Source organism: Lonchura striata, chromosome 2, assembly GCF_050655825.1.
Source record: "Lonchura striata isolate lonStrDom1 chromosome 2, ASM5065582v1, whole genome shotgun sequence".
NCBI classification, from domain to species: domain Eukaryota; kingdom Metazoa; phylum Chordata; class Aves; order Passeriformes; family Estrildidae; genus Lonchura; species Lonchura striata.
Window position 1 is genome coordinate 145333024 of NC_140704.1, and position 19593 is coordinate 145352616.

The window sequence follows — 19593 nt, forward strand, 5'->3', positions numbered from 1 at the left end:
GGATTGTGAAGTTGCTCATCACAAGCCTGAATGAAGATAAAACATCTAAATTCTATGCTTTACCAAGCAGAACAACTGCAATTAGTCCACTGGGGGGAAAAAAGGGTGGGGGAAAAATAAGAAAACAGAGAAATAATGCACCCAAAATACTTCGAGAGTTTAAAGCAGGTATAAAACATATCATCTGTTAGAGTCATCACAGAGTACCACCTAAATAGAAAAGCATTACTTTGGCTGACGGCTACCAGAGACAATGCCTGAGAGAGAATTCAGAGCACAGAGAGACATACACAGAAAATCACAGGGGTTTCTTTTCCTGTTGGTAAACTTATAAAGGATCCTTACTCTGCATAAAACAGGACAGTTATAGCAGTTGGAAACTTTTATAATAGCCCTGGGTCTGCATGCTGTAGCTTTTGTCACCTTCAGATGCCACATTTGAATGGTGACAGTGAATCTGCAGCCTGAGGAGCCTCAACCTCAAATGCAAAAGCATCAATATTTAGACCAGGACAGACTGAGATGGCATTCCCAAGTCAGTCTCTATGAAATCAGTTCTTCTCTTTGAAAGCTTCTACAGGACATGGTCAATACCCAAGTTTTCTTGCTTAATAAAGATAATTTTCTTTATTCTGAAATCAGAGGTATCTTTTCATCTTCCTTGGCCTATGGAAATGCCATATGTACCACAAAACTTATCCTGACTTCATTAAAGAGGAGATCAAAAGGTATTGTGTTTGCTTAGGGCAATGTTAGATTGTTTAATGAAGTAAGATAATATTTTGTGTGTTAGAGACTCTCTGATAGAGCTTGCACTGTGCAATACCCTAACTTATAGACTTCATGGAAAGGGATGGTAATCATCATTCCAGAAATGTGAAATGAGACAAATCAATGGAAATTAGCAAACTAATAGACAGCACAGATGTCAGTAAATTGCTTGATTTTCTTGGCTTTTAATGATATTATCTAATGAACAGCATTTTTCTTTAATTGCCTACTAAACAACCAATTATTATGATTATGAAGTGATTTTTTTTTTTTTTACTTTAACTGGTTATTTCCAATAAAATGCTCCATTTCCTTGCTTTAAAAACACAGTGCTGTTTTGCACTGATGTCTGCACTGTCATTGATGGGACCAGCTTTGGGCCATGTGCTCATGTTTCCCAGCCAGCCCATTGCTTGGATGGGTCCCTTAAGAATATGAACTCAACAGCAGCAGTGGTAAAACTTCAATGCAATTTCAAGGACCATACTGCCCCTTATCGCTCACAGAATCATTGCTGTCAGGTTTACCTCAGTTCATTTCACATTTATAAATAATAATTTCTGTCAGCCTCTTGCTGCCCTTTCCATCAGTTACACAACGGGGCCACACAGGCATAGCTGCACTATCTTACTTTCCAAACAGCAAAGCCACAGCAGAGAGGTCTTGTCCCGTACATGGGAAGAATCTTGGCTGCACTGGTGCTGGGGAAGCCCATGAGCTCTGAGCACACTCAGATGTAAAGCACTGCTTATTCCCCATGGTATGCAGCACAAGTCCTCAGCATCCTTGAAGATCTGCCAGCTGGCAGTGGCCCAGAGCATAGCAGGGGAGAGACTGGATCGTGCTGCCCCCCTGCAAACCCCCCTGCGAGGGCAGGCACCAGTGCTTGGGTGGGGAGGGCTGGGGGGAGCTGGGACCAGCCCCACTGGCACAGTTCCTTCATCCCCTCCCAGCAATGGACGCTCCCTGGGACAAATCCTGCTGTTTTCTGGTCCTTTTCTCTGCAGTAGATTAAAAAAAAAAAATCCCATTTGCAGTAAAACCTTTGGCTTTTTGAAGTAACTGCATATGCTCCATGAAAGGCAGCACTTGGTAGCTGAATCTGTCACCACTCCTAAAGGAGCTTCTGGCCCAGTGAGAACTAATCTGATGACCTGAGGTCTGTAATTGCTGCTCCCTTAAGCTCCAGCAGATAACCCTGTTCATAAATCACCACAGCAATCCAAACAACAGAAAAGTGCTGCTTGTTTATTTTTCCTTGCCCTCTAACAGCTCTCTCAACTTCTGAGCATGATATTCAGAGAGGAGAAACAGCAAGGTCAGGGCAGGCAAGCAAAAAGTAGTTTTGTAGGGATTTTGGCAAAAAGGGTTCTCATTACTAAGCTATACAACAAAAAGAGAGTTGCACTTGCATATTTAAAGTGTTAAATATTAGATCTGGTGTCTCACTGAGAGCAGTAAGGACTGCTATGGCTCTTCTACTATTGCCTGAAAGAATGCTTTCCTTCACAATAGGCCAGCAGGTTTACCTGACTGATGGAGAGTCCAGGCTCTGGAGAGGTCAGAACTGCTCCATTGCTGCAGTGGGGCTTGTGGCACCACAGCAGCAGCTGCAAAGGGAGTAAAAACAGTGATAGTAGGTCTGGCTGATTACTGCACAGATTTACTTTTCTTATTAGGAAAATCCCTTCTCAGCCACACCTGAAAGCACCAGAAAGCCCTTTTCTCAGGCCCTTGTGATGCTCAGTTGCTGCCCCAGTCCCTGGGAAGCAAGGGCATTGGCTTCTGTTACCATCACACTCTCCTTTACTCAGTTCACTGAGTTCAAGGAGTCCAAACTCACATCAATTCACAGCTCCAAAATACCTCCCATCAGGCTCAGAAATGTCAGATGCTCTGGAGTTTTCGACTGCTGCAGATTATATTTGACTCAAGCTGCCACGGGCTGATAAAGACCTCAACAGTGGAGTTAATGCAGAAAATTCAGTTCTGCTTTAAGAGATTATTTCTAGAATAATTGTTATTTCTGAGTGGCCAATAACACAAGAAGATTCTGGTGTTTGGAAGCTTGTTTAAGATGAGTTGCCAGTTCCAGAAGCATAAATCACCTAGATTAAATTCTAGCCACTTTCATTTTGAGGATGTCAAGGTAACTGATTGCTAAATCACTAAATCAAGTTCAATTCATAAATAATGGTAACAAGTGTTGCTATCTACTTTGATGAGGATGAAAGAGAAAGTAGATTCAAAACTGCTTTTTTGTCTTTTTTTTTTTCCTAAGGGCTTGTGTCTTGCATTGGAAGCATGTATTTACCCTATTTACAAAGATAGTTTGTTCACTGTCCAAATCTTCATGTAGTCCAAGTAATCTCTCTTGTTAGCCTGAACAAACACATTCAATCTAATTCAATACATGGAGCAAGCTCAGAAAATAGAATCAAAATCATAAAAGGAATACAGACAGAATTTCCACGTGAGCATAACACCTCTTAATCTGTAAGACAGTTTATGCAGCCAAGACAAGTGTGAAGCAGGATCTGTACTGTCAAACCAGCTGGCCAGGACTATCCCTAGAAAGCCACCCTGAGTGACCACCTGAAGGGCAAAGCTGAGGGGTTCTGGACTCCTGAGCATGAGCAGCTATGAAATCACAAATGAAATACATGATCTAATTATAGATGCAGGTACAGTCGTGTTGGTCACCCATAAATCCCTTTGTAGTCAACATGGATGTCTGTATTAGGTGTCCTGTGTACAAGTCACTGTTTCTCTTGGTTGAATATAAAGGAAGCTAGCTCCCTGAACCTTTGTCAGGGAATTCTGATTATTCAGGATCAGTCAGATCATGCTCAACCTATCTGCAGGCACTCCTCAACTCTGTTGGACAGAAAATCTATAGTCTGTAACTTCCAATCTGATGCAGCAAGAAATAGCTTCTTTCTCTGCTTTTGTTACAGCTCACTCATTTGCTCTGTAGCTCCAGATACATGGCACCCCTAGCCTGAGCTATTTACATTTCCCTGTCTGAGTTAAAAGATACAGTCAGGATACTATTTCTTCCAACATAGTCAGGGAAACTCTCTCTCATGTGAGGAAGTGACAACATGCACATTGAAATCTTCAGCTCTGTTCTGAATGTTTGGATTTAGTGCAATTCCCAGCTGTGCTCAGTGGGACTGCAATTCAGAAAACCAAAAGAGTAGAGCATAATTCTCTTCTTCCATTCCAGGATGATAGCCCAGACTGCACCTTTACTCCATGAGACTATATATTTATATGCTTTTTTGTGTGGCTAGATATTTAATCTGCAAGAGAAATACATGTCAGAAAATGCAGGGCTGCCATGAATTATGATGATGTTTATCACTGGAATCTCTTTGATAAGACTAAACAAATGTGCTAGGTACCAGACAGATATGAAATGAAAAAATTAGTCTGAACCCCAAGACCTTAGAGAGCCTGTTGTCACATCCTGTAAGCAATCATGTCCCAGTAATTACCTTTCACTGCACAGTACATCTGGGCCTGGGTAAACCAATAAGTGGAATTTTTCCCTCTGCCAAGTCATGTCAAGTTGTGCTAATTAGGAAGCTGCAGTTCTGTTTCTGCTTCTTCTACCAAATGACTCAGTCACCTGTGAGTTACCAAGCCATGCTTATCAGCCATATTTATCCACTGTGTGTGAATACTCTGAGAGCTCACATTGAGTTTCTCCAGGCAGTTCTCAGCTCAGATAAAGCTTTCAGAATAAGGGGCCTGGAAGCTTTAACAGAGGCAGAAGACTTTGAGTGGTTGTTTAGAAACGAGATTCCTGGCATACTCTGCTCACAGCACTTTGGAAATTGCCAAGATGAGCATCCAGCATTGTTTGGCTGCTCTGCTGCTCCTGTTCCTGGAAAAGTGTGAAATGGAAAAAAAAAAATCTTTCAGGAAAGAAGGGTAATTAAATTTCTCACAAATTCATATGAAAGAGACCTCAAATCAGTGAATTATCATTCCTAGCAAGTAGCTCTCAAGTAAGCCAGTGTTTGGATGCTTTGGTTCCAGTGACTCAGCAGCTAACCTTTGGTACATAGCTGAGCTGCTGCCACCAGCACAAGGGAGGGGGTACATAAGGCACAAGGGATTTTGTGTGACAGAGGGTGCCCTTTTCCAAAAATTCCAGTCTGAATGGCAGTGATGACTTCACATAATCTCCCTTAAGGAAAACATATACATGGTAAGTACCACTCATGTCACAATTTTTACTAGGGTTTGAACTCCTGAAAATACTGCACATCAGAGCTTGTGCTTCTGCAGCAGCTATAAAATGTACAGAAATAAAACACACGTTTACCTTTGCTCCCTCCTGCCTGAGTGTACTTTGGCCCAGTTATTTTTCTATGTCAGACAGCAATTCATCATCAGCAATAAGTAGAAGAAAAAGGCACAAAGGAGAAGCACATGGGGTCAAACACTCCTGGGTGCCCAGAAAGACAGACAAAGCTTCCAGAGGGAGCTGTAGGACTTGGCATCATTATATCATACAGGCTTTACTGTGTGGGGCTGTGGACCTTTGCCATATGCAGCTCCGTGTGCCAGCAGTGTGAGCTGCACAGCTGCTGGAACAAACACAACACATGTCTCTGATTTTGTTTCCATGCCCTGCCTATAAACAGAGAAAATGGTCAGACACACTTAACTTTTTATGAAAGCAGAAAGAAGCCAAAATGTGTTGGATATGAAGTTTTACAAGTTACCTGGCATCATTACCCTTCCTGTGCAGCAGGAGGAGATGAGGAGAAACATCCTGGATCTGCAGAGCAGGGGTGACTCCAGCAGGGATGGATCTATAAGGTGCTCCTGCAGGGATGCTGCCCACACACCTCTCCCAGCCCAGGGGGAGGGAAGGACTGGGAACAGCAGGGTGAAAGAGGCCCATGTCCCCAAGAGCCAGCTCCACACTGAGCAGCAGAGTCCAGGGCAAGCCATGCCCAGGTCTCCTCCTCCTGGGCTGAGGTCCACAGGACATCTCTGAGGCTCCCAACATGAGAAGTCTCCTCTAAGTTTATACCCAGGCAGTGATCATGTCAGGTTTGAGTATCTCTTGCCAGATGTCAGCACACCAGCTCCCCTGTGTCAGCCCACTTGACTCATGGCAGGACAGATGTTCCTGAGCTCCTGCTGTGTAATGAGCCCCATGAGCTCCTGAAGCCCCTGTGGAGGGGAGAACAAAACCTCAGCACTGCAGATGAGACTGAAAGCTTTGCTTCACAAAGAAGTCATTTTGCTCTGTCTGAGAAAGTAGCAGTGGACAAAGCTCTATTTCCTCAAAATTCCTCTGCATCAGAAATGTTTTCAGCAGTATCTTGCAAATGTTGTGTTTCAGCTATTTCCTCAAAATTCCTCTGCATCAGAAGTGTTTTCAGCAGTATCTTGCAAATGTTGTGTTTCAGCATCTCTATTTAACCAACTATTTAATTTTTATTTCTTTTTTTCCTCTTCTACCCTTTTTAAAAAAGTATCTGAAGATTAATAAGCTAATTTGGGAACACTGGTGATACATGGCTATCTTGAGACAGAGGAAAAACTGTTCTCCTTGTGGTTCATGCCATTCTCTCACTGAATTTTCCTGCCCTTTAAGAGAGGCATCAAACAAATAAAAAGTTGGGGGTTTTTTTTGTGCAGTATAATAATATAATTTTTGCAGCATAATAATTTGTGCAGTATAATAATAGGCCTAGCTGAATATTCAAGTTAAGACAGAGCACTGATTTTGGCATAAATAATCCCATTTACAATAAAAAGGACAAGTAATGAATATTTACCATTATTCACAGCCTCTACTGCTTTCACTCTGTTCACCACCCGTTCCACATCTGAAAAAAAGCAACCTAAATTTATATTGATTCTGATTAACTCAATAAAATGTTAATTGCTATGGAATCTGGTTCAAATGCAGCTTTTATGTCAGTCTTCAGTTGGCAGTTGCATGACCTTGTTTAGTAAAATCTCAGGAGCACAGGGCAAAGTTCAGTTTTTTCCCATTGTAATTTCTGACGCATGACAAATGAGCCTGGGAATTTCACCTTAACGATCTGGCCAATTCATAAACTCTTCCAGAACAGTTTTCATTAACTGGGTTTTTGCTCTTCTATTATGTCATTAGTTGGTTTTTCTAAGGAATGCCTTTTTTTTTTAATACTAAAAATTTTACAGTAAAAATCCAGTCAAATTTATTTAGGAAATATGGATGCCTTCAATGCAGATTTTTTACCTCTGTGTTAATCATTACCTCCTCATTTCAATCAGCACAGAGGTATAGAGTCTTTCAGGATGCTGGCCATCTCATCATAATGCAAATTCCTAAAATTAGTCAGATGAGCCCTTGAAGGTTTTGTTTCTCTCCAAAAGCTTAGACAGAGTCTTCATCAAAGATGTGTGCAACCAAATGGGAGCAATCACAATATCTTCACTCATATTCAGTAGCATATATCCATTTTAAACACATAGATATATGTATTTCTAATTCTAGCTAATGAGATTTAATCTTTTTATACAAATATATGTTTTAATAGCAATCAGCAACAAAACTGTATTTTATTATTTTACCAGTATAATCAGATATAATGCAATGCATCTGAACCAACAGAACCAACAGAAAATCTTTGCCTTACTGAAGGTTGAGATGGCCATTAAAGGCCTTTCCTAGCCTCAAATATTTTACTCTTGAATGGGATTTCATAGCTATCTTTTTTAAGCATTCATCAGTGATTCTTTGCCATCCAAGCCAGACTGAGGTATGACAGGGGTTACCATGGGCTGGATCAAACCAGCTCCTGTTGATATCAGCAAGGAGGAAAAAGCTCCTGGTTTCATTTGCAGTGTATGTTCTGACATCATGCACATCCAGAAACAGGAGCAAATGCTTCAGCATTCCAGTAACACACTGGAAAGTTAATTAATTTACCTGAGCTGAGTGGAAACCAACCTGACACTAAGCTCTGTTTCACTGCACAATTAACTTATTACAGAATTAGAGGTTTGTTCCACTAACTCACCTGACATCCCCTGTTTGCAGAAATGGGTTTTCTTACACAATCACACACAAAAAAGCCATCTGTTCACCTCTCTGTAGAAGAGAAATATGCCTGGTAACTGCATTAGACTGGGGGTCAAGCTACTCAGCAAAGCCTTAACAAAATAAATGCAATTGGTATTTTTATACTAATAGAGTACAGTTCTAGATTAAAATGGGATGGGGATTAAAGTGTTGAGGCTATTTCAATATTTTCTTTTGTCCCTTTTTGCAGATTTTCTAATCTTTTTTTTTTTTTGTGGGAGGTTTTTAATGTTTTCTGTTGCCACCACCACTCACCACTCATCAGCAGGGCTCTTTAGGCCTTTAAACCTTCAGGCTTTGTCCTGGGGAAGAGGTCCAAAGCTACATCTGCAGCTGGGTGAGATCTGCAACTTCCATAAAGACATGGGAAGAAACACCCCTTTTTCCATAGCATGTAGCTGAGGTGCAATTCACTCATCTAATGCCACCCTAAAATGATACAGCCAGAGTTCCTGAAACTTCTCAGCAGTTATTTGCTTATCAGCAGCTCAGCATTTTCCTCTGTTACTTATTCTACAAGCTTGTCTGTAATCTCAATTAATCTGATTATGGATGTCAAGTTGTAGTCTGAGAGACCGAGAGACCTACCTAAGCACCTTCTACGAGCTAGTGGCATTCCCAAAGGAAGCACTCATTACACTTTGAAGAGAGTAGCCATGGAATGCAGAGTCCATATGTTCCTATCTCTTTCTCAGAGCTATACTGGACCATGGAAAACTAGTTTAGAGGAGATGGCAGTTAGATAACTGGAGATGGATGGATACACTCCCACCAGCTAAGTAACAGGGGCAGATAACATCCTGTAAGGATTTAAGGACAATTGAGCTTTCCCACTAACAGCATATGGTCACCAAAGCTTTCTGGGTTTCATAAGTAGGGTAGAGCTTAATATAGGGAGAGGAGCCTTGAGTGGAGGATCTGCCACCTGTTTCTCCCAACCTCTGATCCCATCTATTTATGTTGTGAGCTCTCTATTGCATGGACCATCTTCTGCTACAGACAGGTGCACTCTGTCTGCCTCTGGGAGATTCTCTTCCTAGAACAGACATGTACTTAAAGCACTACAGTGGTTCAAATTATTAGTAATTGTGGTGATAATGATGACAACAGGCAACAGCACACTGAGAAAGCTTTGGGAGAAGAGTCTTTGGCAGGTAGGCTACTACTGGGACAAGGCTTTTATCCTGAGTTCCTCCAGATGTTCTCAACATCCTTGGGTCAGATTTTGCCATGTAAAACAGACCACAGAGCCTGAACACCAACAATGCTTAGTGCCAGCAAATCTGTAGTGTAACACTCATCAAGATCTCAAAGCTGGACTGACCTATGGGGAAGATGCTAGTACTGCTCACAGGGCAGGAACAAAGCACTGTATCTTTGATGGATAAAAAGGGGATGCTTTTATTTCCAACAGACCTCTGACGACAGAGAAGCTTTTATTATCTTATAAAATATTACTGACTTGATTGCTGTGGATACTAAGGAGGTTCAGGCCAGCTACAGTGCAAGTTCATCTATATCATCTTATGAAGGGTTTTTATTTTTATATGGCTTTTGACCTCAAGTCCGAAGGAAATGTCAATCCCCACTGTAATGCGAGGTCCAGGGAATGCAGACACGTCAGACATTTCCATATCAGCTGCAAGACCTTTAGCAGTACACGCAGACGAGCGGAGCTTTTTAGCACAGTGTTAATGATAAGGAACAGACAGATTGCTTGTCAGCAACAGTGGAGAGAAAATCTTACCAGCAACATTTTTCTTTCATCTGCCCAGGGGTAACAGATGAAGCACGAGCAGACACCTGAAAGAGGGGGAGCCTGGGGAAAGGCACAGGCTGGCATCCAAAGGTGGGATCTTTCAGCTTTGCTGTGTGAGCTCAGACAAACCAGCACTCTGGTTTGGTCCTCACAGTTCTGTCTGAACATTCCTTCTGTTCAGATAATTCCCTCCTCCAGCAGGAAACTTTTGGGGCAGTGACCTACAGCTTTGGCTTTCTGGAAATAGATTTGGAAAGGAAATTGTACTCTAGAAGATGTTTTAGACTCAAATGCTTCTATATCCCTGTAGCCTTCCCCTGGCACTGCAGGTGCTTCTGTGCCATGACCTGACCTTGCAGTACTCAGCTCCTCTTCAGAAGCAAACCCAAACCCCACACTGCTATGTAGCTGCAGAATGAGCAAATCATGAGGAACCAGGCTGTGTCCTGTACCGAAAACCAGTTAGCTGGGTTTGGTTTTTATTGAACAGCATCCTGAAGTCCCAGTTCCTGCTTGCAGCAGCATTGTCCTCTGATCTGCAAGCTGTTGACTGATCTGCTTGCTGCTCTCAGAAAATTAAGAGACCATGTGTCTGGAGTCACAGCAGGTCCCCATGGGGAGCTGAGTTACCAATTTCAAGACAGCCATGTAATTAGCAGGCAGCCTACCACCATCACACTAAAATCAGAAGTTGCTTAAGAGGACACAGTTTTCATCCCAGGTCTTCAATGCACTTGACAGTCAGTAACTTTATTATTTAATGAGGCAACAAGGCCCTGAACATTCACATTTTAGAGAGGCTAACCACCTCAAACATCCTGAGTTCCTAAAATATCTTCACAGCTCCAAAATGAGATCAGGGCTCTAGCTCCAAACACTGTGCTTGTTTTCCTGGCTAGCATTACAGCTCGGGAATTGAACAAGCAGGTAGCAATGTGTGGAAGGAAAGCAGAGGCACTCCCCAGGGATTGCACAAGCTGCAGGCTCCTGGCAGGGGGATTCCCTCTGCACTAGGGCTGCTGCAGATGGACAGACCAGACACAGCATGAGAAAGGTAGCCCCTGCACTTGACCTGTCTCTCATCCCAGCAGAGCCAGGAGCAAGAAAATGGCCTTGCAGAGGGGGAACTCAAGAGGAAAACTAGAATAGGAGTCACAAAAAGACAAAGTCCAAACCACACAAAAAATGCAATGCCAAAACATCTACTGGGACTCATAAAATGGTAGGTTAGTGTTTTGAAAGGAAATTTAATCCTTGTTTGGGGTTTCCACCAGGATTTTTGAATGATGATGAAAATGAGGCTTCCTACCAAATATCCAGTTGCAGCAGACACATCGTGATTTGTTGTACATGGGGGAACAGCTCACATCTTCTCATTCATTGATATTCATCACTTACCTTTCCCACACCAAGGGGCTTTTTGAAGACCGACAGGCCCTGATTACAGGACAGGCTGACAGGATTAAGTGTAATTTTGAAATCCTTGCTGCAAGTTGAATCCCTTCTCAGCATACTGGGAATATAGGCAGATTTGTAACCAGTTAAATTGGCAAATACCCCAAAAGATGGTTGCCTACATGTTCACATCTGTTGCTATTTATGTATGTGCATAGTGATGCACATGTAGACTTTCCCTCTATTTTTTCAGTATTCCTGCAACTCAAACACTTGCCTTGCAGAAGATTTGCCTTATTGGCAGATGTCTGCTGAAATTTATTAGGAATGACGCATATTTCTTTTTAATTTAGCTGAGATATTTATCACTTTCCAATGTAATAGATACCATCTGGAAAATTATTACATAGTAATTAAACTAAATTCTTTTGCTTGAAGATTTCATGTATGGATAAATGCTACAATGGAAAATCAGATTATGGACCCAGAGAAAACGTAAATCTCCTTCCCCATGTATAATAAGATTGTTCTGACCTCTAATTTTTCATTCCTTCCAATTCACTGAAGGGCTACACTTCTACTGCTTGATTCAAAAACTGACATGAAAGAAGTCCAAGGTACAGAAAAAGAGCATGGTGAGGACAGGTTTGACAGTATAGCTGATCATGGAAATTCAGTTTATTTCTGCAAATTGCTGTTTTGTGGCTTTTTCCTTCTACTGTGAAAAAGAACTTTGCTCCACAAAGTGACAGATAAAGCTGTTTCTGAGCAGATATTCTTTTTCTGAGAGTCTGTAAAAGCCATACATCTTCTAGATAAAATGTAAATCAGGGTTGATGATCATTTCTCATGTTTTCTCTTTTTCCCACTCAGCCTTAAACCTCTTTTCTTCTTTGCTTACTTTGCCTTCCTTTTCTTCTTCTTCTTCACCCAACTCCATCTCCCTCCCTGTCACCCCTATGGCAGAGGTTGTGTGTATTGCAGCCAGGTCTAACCTCACAGCTGCTGAGGCTTACATTTTAACTCCTTATTTCATGATTAGCAGAGCAGCAAACAATTTGTCATTAGAATCTACCTGCTTTTCTTCTCTTTCTGTCCTTCCCCAGGAGCAGCCAAGCCCCCACACCTTTAAAGGAGAGTTGACCCCTTAAAGCAATTAATTTTGAACACTTTTAGCCCATACCATCAGTATAGTTCAATGTCTGACTCACTTGGGGTGGATTAGAGTGAAACAACACTGAATGATTGGTGTTTGTAATTATACGTGTGTGGGGTTTATCATAGAACAAAACAGAAAACAGGTATGGAGACATTTTGATTGCTGTTATCTACAGTAATATGACAAAATAAAAGCAGAAAAATATCACTTCAGAAAATGTATAATAAAGAGAAGGGAATTATAAGAGTAGAAAACCTCACCACCCATAGGCCTTGTGAAGAGGCTCAGCCGCTGCCATTTCAGTGTTTGCTGGTCAAAGTGATGGTCACAGCCTTAGTCAAAGTGAGTCACAGACTCGATCCATCAGGTGGTGAAGAAACCCCCAGAATACAAACTCTGGCTTATATGCACTCAGGCTCAAATAGGAATGCCCAGATACCTCCTCTGAAGGAGGGAGTTTCAACTGGGAGATGTAATGTTGTGGATCTTGGGACATTTCGGGAGTCTTTGACACCTTCCAAGGAGACACAGCTCCAGTGCAGTTGAGTTCATTATGGCTCATGGTGGCCCATCAGCAGTCAGACACCTCCAGGGTACGTGTGAGTGCTCTGGTACTTCCCTGGCAGGGAGTTAACACAGCTGAGTTTGCTGGAGTAAGGACAGGGACAATTCCCCACCACACAGGGTTTGCCTCTTTCCTTACCTCATTCAACACCAGCTGGAGCCTGAGGAGGGCTGTGCTCACCCTTTGTGCCTCTGCACATCAGCAGCTTCCCTCTGAACACAGCATTCCAATCTCTCTTCCCTGTATCACTTGTGGATACATTCTCCTCCCTCTACCTGGGACACTTGTACAGTAGTACCCACTTCATCTTATCTGAAGTTCCTGTCAAAATCCAAATTCCAGGTCTTAAGCATATTTGGGGAGGGGTCAGCTTGAGTGCTCACAAATATTCAGCTGTGTCTTTACAGTTTGCTATGGTGGGCAAGAAGTCCTTTAACGATTTTAGAAAATTTAAGCCATTAACAATTTTAGTCTCTTACACACTGCTTACTTCAATTCACAAATCTTTGCAAATAGTTATAAGGCACTAAGTAAAAGCTACAGACTAACACTCACTTGGAGATCCATGCAGTCTCACCATTTGTCATCCAGCCCCTTCCAGCTATCTTCCCAGCTGAAGACTAGAACAGAAACTATGCTTTATGAAGCCCTAGAACAGAAATGATGCTTTATGAAGCTGACCTAGATATAGATCAGTAAGCTAGTGAAATCTGCAACAGTGTAGGAGAAATGAATGAACTCAGTGAGCAGCTCCATCCAAACCCCAACCTAAAGAGCCTCAAGAAACCATATTAAGGGGGAAATTTGGATGAGATTTATGGCCTTCAGCTCCATACCTAGGGCACTGAGGACTGTGAAGGCTAATCAGCCCACTCCAATCACCTCTTGTACTTCCTCTGTGTGGTCTGACAAAAAAAGGAACAGGGGGAGGGGTGGGGGTGGAAGTGATTGGCACCTTATCAAAGGAAGAGAATGCCAAGCAGTGGAAGGATCAAAGGAAAATGCACATCATCACTTATGCTGATCCTTCATTCCTGATAGAAGTATCTAGTGGGACTAAAATCCCTCTGGGACAGGGACTGTGGCCTAGATCTACAAATAGACAGATATATTGAATTCCCACTGACATTTCTTTGACCATTAGAGCCTAAATATCTTTGCTATAAATCCAAGCACCTAAAGAATTTCCTATATTTGATCTCATAACAATGCCTTATATATAATTTACGCATATTCATGTTTGTACACTGTTGCAATTTTACCTCTGGTGATGTAATGATGTGGCTCAGCCTAGAAACCCCAGACCTGTGTAGTACCCCAGTATCTCCAGTCCTCAGTTCACCCAGAGCTTCAGCAGGATTGTTTAATACTAAAGCTTTGCTGCCATTCCAAATTAGAAGCTGAATAAGCCCTAGTCAAGCAAAAATTAAAATACTTCACTGCCTTATTTATAACCTCGTTATTAGGAAGAATAAAAATGCTTTTTAAATGCAACTTCTATTTTGCAGATGGAACACAACACATGTGGGGGACCCCCTCTCCCTGAGCAGGGGCTCAGGATGATGCTCCTCAGGAGCATCAGTTTGGGTTCAGGGTGCCTTTGGACAGCTGAGATGCTGCCCAATGTAATGTGCAATGTGACAACAGATGGTATCAGTTCAATGGGAACTCTCTCTTCACAACCCTCTATGGCTCCCATGGAAATTACCTGTCCAACCTTTGTTTCACCACTTTGCTCCAACTTTCATCTTCTGTTTTCTTACTTGCCCTCAGTGGGATTTCACTCCCCCATCTCCTTCTACCACATGCTGGCCTGGAGGAACAGGAGCTCTGAATTAACACTAAGGCTCTGTGCTTGCCCATCTTTTCTCCCTAGTCCACTGTAGCTGTGCTACAATATAAAGACTTCATCTTGTCCCTCCCAAGCTGATACTCCCACTCTGATTGACAATTTGTTAAACCATGTAAAAACTCCCTTGCTCCTAAAAGCTCACAGCAATTAACTGTCTGCTCAATATTTATATACCTGTGATCCTATAGAAAATGGCAGAATTAGCAACAATTTGTGCCTCTTGCCTTGAAAGCAGTGCTCCCACCCATGGGAAGTGATGATTTCTCTCCCATTCCAGTGTTGTCCAGACACCATTTGTCCCTGGCAATGCAGGCAGATAAAGTTGCACACTGTCATGGTATTCCCAGGCCACTGAAACTCTCACTGCCCATGCTGGTGGGGCAGGATTGTGTCTGCAGCTCTTACCTAACACACACCAGTAACAGACTCCTTGGGAAATACTTCCTCCCTGCTGCCAGACTCCATCACTATATATAACTCCACTGTTATCTGTGAAGTGTAGAGGAGGCAAAGTGAAAATCTATCAACAGGAGTATTTTAACTGTACAAAAATATATTTCAATAAGTAATTTTTGAGGCTGGGGGTGGTAGCAGTCTGTTTATATAACATGTTATTTTTTGATTAGCAGTTGATTAATAATAATCAACTGTAGAAGCAATCATTTTACAGGTGGAGTACTTTCAAGCATGGTAAAATAAATAGATTCAGGTTTTGTATTTAAGGCTATCCCATATGTTTTACCAAAGGAAAAGTGGGGAGAATCAACAATGTTCAGTATTCATGTGGAAAGTGAAGAAAATGGGGTCAATAGGCAGGCAAAAACTGTTACAGTCTTGGTCATTTTGCAGGTACACACACACAGAGCAGTATCTTGGGGACAGTGTCTCCACAGCCACCTCAGGAAAGAAGGCAGGATGGAGGTTCATGGATACAGATACATTCCTATCAGTACCACTGCTTGTAATAATGGCAAAAGACTGGCAAATTTCTTGGCAAAATCTTCCAATTAATTCTGTGGCACAAACTGAGCTACTGAGCTAACTCTGCTGCACACTCTGTGAATGGCTTTGCTTCAGGAAGTCAAATTGTACATTTAGGACAGATGACTGGTTTGGGGCTTTTCTTTTTCTGAGTGCTGGAGTTAAAACAAGCCCATTGCAATAAATAACACCTGATGTGGCAATAAAGCTGACCTGATTTTCATTTTCTGATAAAATTCCGTCCATTTTCTCTCCCTCCACTACAAAGAACTTGTAGGATCTGTCTCTCTATGGCTAATTTTAATTTCCCAGTAATGTGATTGCCTTATAAAATATGAAATGCTGCTGAAAAATATGTGTATAGGATTTGATGTGTGTGTCAGAGTGGGGTAAAATGCACTGCAGCTTCCTATTGTATTTATGAGGTGATGTGTGATACCTCTATGCAGCATTCTCCATATTTTATGGACTGAGTGCCTGCAACTCCCATCAAACTGGTGAAAGTTATTGGTGTCCTTCACACTTCAAATAAGTAATCATATTAAAGGAAACTCATTCCAGTATACTCATATTAAAGGAAAGTCGTTCCAGAATCTTTATGGCAGCACAGGACACCCATCATCTCCTCTTCCAGGGACATTTTCCAGTAGTAACCCAAAGTAAAGAGGAGGTTTACATGCAGGGAGTTAGACTGTGTTCTCAGGTATAGGCAGCAGCCTCTGGTACAGTTCAGACCACAAAAATTCCTTTTCTGAGTTTAATGTTTTTGCTTAAAAGGATGTTTTCTAGGTCAGGTACCAAGTAGGCAGCATCTTGGAACCTCCCATGAAATATTTGCCCTAATTTCTCTGAAGTCACGGCTGTTGCCTGAAGTCCTTCTTCTGTACAAAGAAAACAAGTAGATCTGCACTAAAAAGCAGACCCAAATCTGACCCATCATCTTTGCTATTTCCTTTGGAACTGCTGAATCTGAAAAGTGCCTTGGATTTCCAAGATATTTGTCTAAGAGAAGTGAATGGACAAAAACTCATTATAAATTATTTTGCAAGTGTATCAAAATATTGCCAAAACATTTCCAAAGAGACACCCTGCAAAATTCATGCTTTCTTACTGCCTCTTTCTATGTGATTCCCTGAGAGCAGCAAGAGACAGAAGCAATAAAAGAAAATCTTGAATACCATCCTCTGTAATCTAGTTGTCTTTGATTTCAGATTATAACTCAAGTCTGATCTGTAGCAGTGCCTGATGACTGAGCTTCTCATGCAGCACCTTCTCCATGAAGCCTTGAAATGCGAAGGTTCCACTCCTCAGTCCATGTGTTGCACAAATTCCAGAGGCAGCCTAAGCACCAGCCTGCACAGTCAGCATCTGCTGCCCTGCCTGTGTGGCACCAGCTCTGGTCACTGCCGGGGACAATGTCCTGGCTCTGCTGATGGCTCACATGTGGCACTTTGCAGCAGAGGAGCCACCACCTTCCTTGTGCTTATCCCACATTGACACCAGGAGTGATCCTAGAAACACCAGATGACTCACTGAGAGCTTTTCTGACTAAACTGCCCACTTAGCCGAGTTCTAAATTTGCTTTGGGATGATGGTAAGTTGAATTGAGCCAGGAGCATGAGTTGGCAGCCAAAAGAGCCAACTGTGTCCTTACCACAAGCTGCTTTGGGCTGTGCCTATAGTCAGTCATGTTGTCAGAAAGAAAATCCTAGGTACAGCCATACTGCAGATTTTGCACTAAAACTTGCCGATTTTGGCAACATTTTAATGTGAAAATCTTCAGCTCTCATCAGGTTTAGATGTGTAGGTTTAGACAGTTACCAAGCTTGTTGTGTAACTGTTTAGCTTTTCAGTTCCCAGGGAACTGTGAAATCCACAGTCCATGGTAGCACCAATTTGAGCCATGCAGGTACAGACTGTGCTGTGCCACTCCTGCACACTGGCTGTGGCAGGGCAAGGCTTCCTGCCTGTCTGGGCTGGCAGCTGCATTCCAGCCACTACTGGAGCTTGAGCAGACAGCCTGTGCCTTGTGTGGAGCCCACTCTGGGCTTTGACATGCCCATGCCAAACTGGGAGTGAAGAAGAAGAATATATTCAATTCATATGATGTTGGTGGTGTTCAACCCACAGGAGGAACAGAGGAGGAGGTGAGGTGCCATCACTAAAATTTGCAGACAAGATGCCTGGAGGCAGGAAGCAGAGATGTTGAAACATTTCTAGGGAAACTAGGAGAAGCACCATGGGGCTGAAACACTGCTGAAGCTCCCAAAGAAAAACATGGTAACTACAGATAATGTACACTGTATAAAGACTATGCCAGATCAGTAAAACAAGCATTTAATTTAGGGTCTAGATACCACCCTGTAATTTAGCATAGGCTTGTGAAAAAGGAAGGCTTGGGCATTTTCCCCACAAGATTACAGATACATACACTATATTTATAGTCTCAGATATCCTGAGACACTTGAGTGTTTTGCAATATTGTCCTGGTTTTGGCTGGGATAGAGTTAATTTTCTCCATAGTAGCTGGGATAGAGTCCATTTTCTCCATAGTAGCTGCATGGGGCTGTGTTTTGGATTTGTGCTGGAAGCAGTGTGGTAATACTGGGATGTTTCATTATCCTGAGCAGGGCTGACACAGGCAAGGCCTTTCCTGCTCCTCACCACACCAGCAGGAGGCTGGGGGTGCACAAGGAGCTGGGAGGGGACACAGCCAGGACAGCTGACCCCAGATAACCCAAGGGACATCCCACACCACGTGGCATTGTGCTCAGCTCATAAAGCTGATGAAGGAGGAAGAGGGGGACATGTTTGGAGAGATGGCATTGGTTTTCTCAAGTTACAGTTATGTGTGATGGAGCCCTGCTTTGCAGGGGATGGCTGAACATCTGACCACCCATGGGATGTGGTGAATGAATTCCTTGGTTTGCTTTACTTGAGCATGTGGATTTTGCTTTACCTGTTAAACTGTCCTTACCTGAACCCACGAGTTTTCTCATTCTTACTCTTCTTTTTCCCTCCCCCACTTCACTGGGGGAGTGAGCAAGCAGCTGTGTGGGGCTGAGTTGCTGGCTGGGGTTAAACCACAACAAGTGTGTTCATCAATCAACATGCAAGACAGAGGTGTACACATCAGGGTCACAGCACCAAGCCTGTCTGAGTTCATGAAGCATTTGGACAATGCTTTCAGGCATATGGTGTGATTTTTGGGAGCCTGCACAGGCCTGGAGTTGGACCCAATGATCCTAATGTGTCCCTTCCAACTCAGCATCTTCTATGATTCTGTGATTATGAATGATTAGATACATTCAAGGCCAGGTCACATATAACTCTTCAAGCCTGCCCAGGTATCAACAGTTCCACAGGAGACTGTTTGGTGCAGGCTTCTGCAGAGATCAGACTCTCAGCCAGCATTAAATAAATGTTTTGACTGCGACAAGAGCTTTGTGCTGTGGAAATATGCAGCAGATTACAAGATCAGGCAACTTTAGAAAGCAAGCAAAAGAATGTCTTACTTTGCAAAGTGATCCAAACTACTTGGTAAAATGGCCAGAATTTAAAAGAATACATTTGAATATGGGAAACTTTGTTAAAAAAACAGTCTCTTTGCATAAAGAAAGCACATTTCAAAGCAGGACATAGTGAGATTGATGGTTCTTTGATAGCAAAGCATTAAATTGTGCTGACACCTGTTGGGTGTCAGAGAACAAAAGGTACAGATGTTAGAAATACTTCTCAGCATGTTGTGAGCTTTGGTCTGAAGGCTGAGATCTGCAGAGGCAGAACAGTCCCTGACATTCTCGAGACAGGCAGCAGGGGCAGAGCACAGCGCCTGCCTCAGCACTGCCAGCCCAGATGTGGCCCTGGACAGACACCTCACCAAAAGATTTGTGGGGAGTTTTTGACAGACATGATTAAGTAATGTAGAGAATTGAAAGAATGTGTCAGAAGAGCAAAAGTATACATGCCAGTCAGAAAAGATATTGTGACTATTCAGAGTGTGATATCA

The 19593-nt window shown here is 42.5% G+C and overlaps 1 protein-coding gene across 10 annotated transcripts in view; it reads right to left on the minus strand.

The window, feature by feature from the left end:
• Positions 1-19593, minus strand: part of TMEM65 (transmembrane protein 65) — a 100313-nt gene that overhangs the window by 22352 nt on the left and 58368 nt on the right. For 4 of the 10 annotated variants that reach the window (XM_085572530.1, XM_085572529.1, XM_085572536.1 and 1 more), the window contains one exon: positions 5830-15092. In XM_085572530.1, coding sequence (XP_085428656.1) covers positions 14770-15092 — 323 coding nt within the window. In that variant the 3' untranslated portion in view covers positions 5830-14769. Of the gene's footprint in view, positions 15093-19593 lie in introns of all 10 variants that reach the window. The other 6 variants (XR_014953044.1, XM_085572531.1, XR_014953045.1 and 3 more) reach the window with 5 other exon arrangements.